The sequence below is a fragment of the Bos taurus genome, chromosome 18 (genome assembly GCF_002263795.3).
Source record: "Bos taurus isolate L1 Dominette 01449 registration number 42190680 breed Hereford chromosome 18, ARS-UCD2.0, whole genome shotgun sequence".
Classification (NCBI taxonomy): Eukaryota; Metazoa; Chordata; class Mammalia; order Artiodactyla; family Bovidae; genus Bos; species Bos taurus.
Genome location: NC_037345.1, coordinates 49184744 through 49190612, shown reverse-complemented (window position 1 = coordinate 49190612; position 5869 = coordinate 49184744). Strand labels below are relative to the sequence as shown.

Below are 5869 nucleotides of genomic sequence, written 5' to 3'. Positions count from 1 at the left end.
CAGTCGTTCTGGACTCTTTGCGACCCCATGGACTGTAGTCCCCCCCAGGCTCCTCTGTCCATGGGGATTCTCCAGGCAACAATACTGGAGTGGGTGGCCACACCCTCCTCCAGGAGATCTTTCCAACCCAGGGATTGAACCTAGGTCTCCTGCATTGCAGGTGAATTCTTTACCCTCTGAGCCACAAGGGAAGCCCAAGAATAGTGGAGTGGGTAGCCTATCCCTTTTATAGGGGATCTTTCCGACCCAGCGATCGAACTGGGGTCTCCTGCATGGCAGGTGGATTCTTTACCAGCTGAGCTACCAGGAAAGTCCTCAAAAATCTACTTCTAACTGAAACCTATGTATCCTGTATAAAACTTTGGAAATTTCACAATTAAGCAGCATGACGGTCATTTTGCAGGAGAAATTGAGAATTGGAGAGGTAGTGTCCCCTGTTGGAAGTCACACAGCAGCTCCATGATAAAGGTCTGACTCCCACGCCTTGCACTGGACCTTCTGGCACATGCCTATTGACCCCACGGAGCCAGATGGTGAGCAGGGGGCTCATCAATGCCTACTGAATGCACGAATGGTCTTCTCCCAGATAGTTGAGACCCCTCCCAGCACTGACATTCTAAGATCTGTGGGTTTAGAAAGTGAACACTGACATGTATGGAAGTTTGGAATGTCTTTTGAGGCTTCTCACCGTTCCTATTTCTGTCTCAACCCCAACAAATGCCAATGGAATGGGAATGCCAATCAATGAAATGCCAATCAAATTCCAAACCAGGCCACAGGAAATAAAGATCCCATAAAAGAAAGAAACTGACTTTGACAGTGTGAGAACGTTGAGGCTACACCAGGTGGGGAGCAGCAGGAGTAGCCTTCTGTTCCAAGCTGGCCTCCCCGCCCCCGCCCACCCGGTCCAGGAGATGCTGGGAGCACCGTAGCAGGCAACTTCCCCAGACGGCAGAAGTGAGTGCGGGGACAGTGGCAATCAGACGAGAACACAGGGAGGCAGACTCTGTATTTCCCTCTTCACTTCTCCCTGACCCTGTCCCAGCTGCCATCAGAAAAGGACCTGACTTGACATCATTTCAGCCCTTTTCACCATCCTGCTGAGGCTCCTGAAATGGGGAAACAAGAAAGAAAAAAAATAATAACTCTAAAAAAAAAAAGATAGCATTTGTAGGGCTTACTATGTTCAGGACCTCTAAGATTTTCCATTTCCATGGCTTATAATGCCTGCCAGAGTCTCCTTGACATTTCTGAAACACACCAGACACACTCCTACCGCAGGGCCCATGCACATTCTGTCCCTTCTGCCCAGAATACTTTCCCCTAGATATCCACATGCTTCAGTCCCTTACATCCTTCAAGTGTTTCAATATCACCTTCCCAATGAGATTGTCTCTGACCACTCAACTTAGAGTTGCAAAAAGTCCCCAGCAGCCTCCAAAGCCCTTTCCCTACTTTATTTTTCTTCTCATCACTTATCTCCTAAAGTACCTTCTAGGGACTTCCCTAGAAGTCCAGTGGTTAAGACTCCTCGCTCCCACTACAGAGGGCACAGGTTTGATCCCTGGTAGAGGAACTAAGAGAGGAGGGCATGGAAACTCACTCCAGTATTCTTGCCTGGAGAATCCCCATAAACAGAGGAGCCTGAGGGGCTATAGTCCACGGGGGTGGCAAAGAGTCGGACATGACTGAGCGACTCAGCACAGGACAGCACAGAGGAACAGATTGCACATGCTGAATGGTGCGGCCAAAAAAAGAAATAAAAAGCAATGAAATGCCTTCTCTTCACCTAAGGTCTTGTTCACTGTCTTCCATCAACTGTCAGCTCCACTAGGCCAAGGGTTTGGGTCTATTTGGTTCACCACTGTATCATCCCCAGGACCTAGAATCACACCTCGTAGGTACTCAGGAAATACTTGACTAAAATGAAATCCAGTGAGGTTAAAGACACGTGACTCAAGACGGGCCAATGATAGCAGTGTAGTGACATTCCCTTGGCCCTGAGTGATTCATTCAGAGATGGACATGTAACTTAATCCATGCCAATGGGAATCCTTGCTGGGATTTATGGTATACTTATGACGAGTCTATCAAAACTCAACAGCTTGTGTGCTTTAAACATGTACTGTTTCTCATGCATCACTTACACTTCAATAAAGTTGGAAATAATTGTAAAGTAGACACACAATAGACAAAGTATTAAATCAGTAGCAGCTTACAAATATCTACGTAGTGAGTGGTTTTAAAAATCCAGTATTGGTGGAAAATAAATGGTTGTGTCTATGCTTTAAAACATTAAGACAACATTAGCAATAGGACTTTATGCAATTATTGATTCCATGCTCTGTATCTGCACTGTCCAATACAGCTGCCACGTGTGGCTGTGAACATCTGAAATGGGACTAGTTATTAGTGGGACTAATAACTGAATTTTTAATGTATTAATTTCATTAACTCCATTAAGGTGAAAAGACACATGCTGTTATTGTCACATACTGCCACAGCACAGCTTTACAACTAAAAGTTAAAAAAAAGTTATTAAAAAAAAAACTGTATAGTTGACACACGCTGAGCATACTCTGACATACGCTAAGCCGTGCACTATTTATTACCTTATAAGAAGCATTTTATGGAATTAACAACCCCATTTTACAGATGAGGAAACTGAGGCTCAGAAAAGGATATAGATAACTTAACCTGATTATAACAGTGAGGACTGGTTGAGCTAGAACTGGGGCTAAGGTGTCTTTGACTCCAAGGCAGGACCCTGCCTTCTGCCTGCCCGCCCACCCATGGTCCAACCTCCACCCCTCCCACCTCACTGCCCTCATCTCACCTCCAGCCCACTAGTTGCCTGCTACCTTTTTCTTGAACTCCTCATTGAGCAGGTTGACAATTGTCTGTAGCTTGACCTCATCCACAAAGCCATCACCATTCTGGGCACAGAAGGGAAAGAGCACAGACATGTAGGTCTCTCACCCCCTGGGAGCTCCAGCCTCCCTCCCTGTCCAGAACCTTGCTCAGAATCACCTTCTTTGAATGTATCAGTTTCCCATCCACAAACACTTCAAACTCCCCTGTAGCCTGGGCAGATATTTCCTCCTCCTGGGGAGGGAATGGTGGAGGTTAGCAGAGGCAAAGAACGCCCCTCCAAGTCCTTTGGGGGGTCTTGGAGCCCCGATTGCCCCCCACTCTCCCAAGCCACCAGCACACTCACGAAGATTAGAGAGTTTGGAAATTGCTGCTCCAGACTCTTTCTCAATAGGATGTACTGTGGGGAGGAGATGGGATATGTGGTCATGGGATCACAGGGTCATAGGTCTTGAGAGGAGGGAAAACAGGAACCCCTTCCAGACATCGTGGCCCAAACTCCCCCAACCTCCAAAGCCAAAACTACTTACCCGCAGGCTGTAGCTTCAGAGGCCACTGGAGGCCGAGGACAGAGAGGAGGGAGGCAGAGAGAGGTGGAAGGAAGATACATCATTAGAATCCCCTGAAGTCCAGAGAGACACTGTGAAGAGCTAAGTCAGATCTCGTCCCTCCCCTGCTCAGAAGCATCTTAACACAAAAATAACAGTCCTCCCCGTGGTCCACAAGTCCTGACAGGATCCACCCCCATCACCTCTCTGCTCCATCTCTTCCCTCTGTCCCTCTGGCTCCAGCCACAGGGACCTCCTAGCCCTTCTTCCAAAACTCCAGGGATGCCTTGCCTCAGGATCTTTGTACTTTCTGGTCTCTCTACAGAATACTCTTTCCCTGGTAGCTCAAAGGCTCCTTCTCGCCCCTCTTTCAGATCTTTGGTCGAGTATTGCCTCCTTGAGGATACTCCAGCTAACCTGTGACACCCACCCCCCCAAGATGCCTTTTGTCCATAGCACTGGTCACCTTCTAAGATACTAGATAACTTGCCATGTGGTGTGTTTATTGCCCATTTCTGCCCCTCCACATCAGAATGTCAGTGCCACAGGCATCTTTGTCTTATTCACTGCTGTGTCTCTGATGCTGAGAATAGGGTCAGCACATGGCAGGTGCTGAATAAATGGTTGTTCAGTGAATAAAATAATGAATGAATCCATGGAGTCAGAGAAAGAGAAAGAAGATGGGGAATTCCCTGGTGGTCCAGTGGTTAAAATTACACACTTCCACTGATGAGTGTGTGGGTTTGATCTTTGATCCTTGGTCAGGGAAGCTTTGCATGCAGCACAAGTTTGACCAAAAAAGGAAGAAGAAGAAGGAGGAGATGGGCAGAGAAAGAGAGGTGGGGGAGAGGGGGAAAGAGAGATAGAAGGAGAAAGAGCTACACATCACAAGGGGAAAGGGAAAGAGGCAGTGAGCTGGAGAGAGAGCTAGAGAGAGACCACCGCATGGGGGCGGGGGCGGGAGGGGTTGGGGGACTGGAGGGGAAGACAAAGCCTCACCCCCGGCCACATTCAGTCCTGGGTCTCAAGGAAGTCAAGGAAGGTCACTGCTGTTTACTCTTGTCATTGACACAAAGATTCCGCTTTGGGATCACAAATGTGGACCCCTCTGGCCTTTGTATGGGGTGGGCCCCCTTTCCCTTGCTATCCAGATCCCCCTACTTCTATCAGACCCTCCCCACCCCACTTGGTAGCCTCATCAGTGAGAAGTTGCAGCCTAAGACCCACCTCCCAAGAAAGGCTGTTTCTAAGCCCTCAGCCTCTGAAGTTCTCCCATTCCTCCTCTTCCCTCTTCCTGCCCCCATCTCCTGCCCCAACCCCAGGAAAACATGGCTTGGCTCAGCCCTCTGTCTCCTGAAGGCCTGGCCCCGCAGCAGCAGGAGAGTGAATGAATGAACGTAGAGCTTTCGGGTCCCAAAGAGAATGGCAGGCCCAGAGGCGGAAGCAGGTGTGGGCAGGGACATCTCCTTACCAGTAAACCACTCGAATCATGATCTTGTTTTCCTCTTTGAGGTTCCCACTGATGGAAGCTAATGCGGTGGCAGGAACCGGTAAGATGGCCTGGATGGCCCCTAGGATGGGCGTCCCTGGGACATGTCCAGAAGAAGAAGCTATCAAATTGGTGGTCGATGTGTCTGTCCTCAGAGGGGACCCGAGGGATGGGGACCGTAAATCGGTGGCCAATGGAGTAAGAGCAGGAAGGGGCTCTTGGATGGGAGGAAATCCATTGGCGGCTGATGAAACTTGCTTCACCCTCGGGCTTGGCTCAAGATTCTTGGCAGGGCTTGGCTCAAGATTCTTGGCAGGTGACACAGTGAGCGTGGGTTCAAGTTCCAGGGGCGGGCCCGAAGGCAGAGCCGAGTCGGGGAAGGATTCCAAGGGAGGAATCAGGACCCGAGATGGGATCGGGGTTGGGATCGGCTCCGGAATTGGGATCTGGACCGGAGTCGGGGACCGGATCAGTGTCGGGGTCCCGATCGGTGTCGGGGGCCGGACAGGAGTCGGGGGCCGGACGGGAGTCGGAGGGCGGACGGGAGTCGGGGGCCGGACCGGAGTCGAGAGCGGGACCGGAGTTGGGGTCCGGACCGGCGTTGAGGGCGGGACTGGAGTTGGGGTCCGGACCGGAATTGGGGACCGGACCGGAGTTGAGGGGGGGACCGGAGTTGGGGTCCGGACCGGAGTTGGGGTCCGGATGGGGGTCAGGGTCCGGATGAGAGCCGGCGTCCGGAGCAGAGTCGTGATCCGGGTCGGGCCCGAGTCCGGGCCAGGTGTCGGAGTCCGAACCTGAATGGAGGTCCTGTGCAGGGTCGAACCCCGGACCGGAGTCGAGGCCCGGGCCGGAGTAGGGGCTGGGGTCCGCGGCTGGTTGTTCATGGGGTCCCGGGGCGCACCCCCGGTAGCCGGGGTGGCGATCCCTCCCGACCCTCCTGCCTTGGGGCGGGAAGAGCCTC

General features: G+C 51.3%; 1 protein-coding gene across 1 annotated transcript; it reads right to left on the bottom strand.

Annotated features, from left to right (window-relative positions):
• Window positions 1-513: 513 nt before the first annotated feature.
• Window positions 514-5869, bottom strand: SELENOV (selenoprotein V). Its single transcript, NM_001163244.2, has 6 exons — window positions 4891-5869; window positions 3402-3426; window positions 3218-3271; window positions 3031-3105; window positions 2837-2936; window positions 514-1109 (listed from the first exon to the last, which is right to left on the bottom strand). The coding sequence occupies exons 1-5, from the start codon at window positions 5790-5792 to the stop codon at window positions 2847-2849; spliced, it is 1146 nt and encodes a 381-aa protein (NP_001156716.1). The 5' UTR covers window positions 5793-5869; the 3' UTR covers window positions 514-1109; window positions 2837-2846.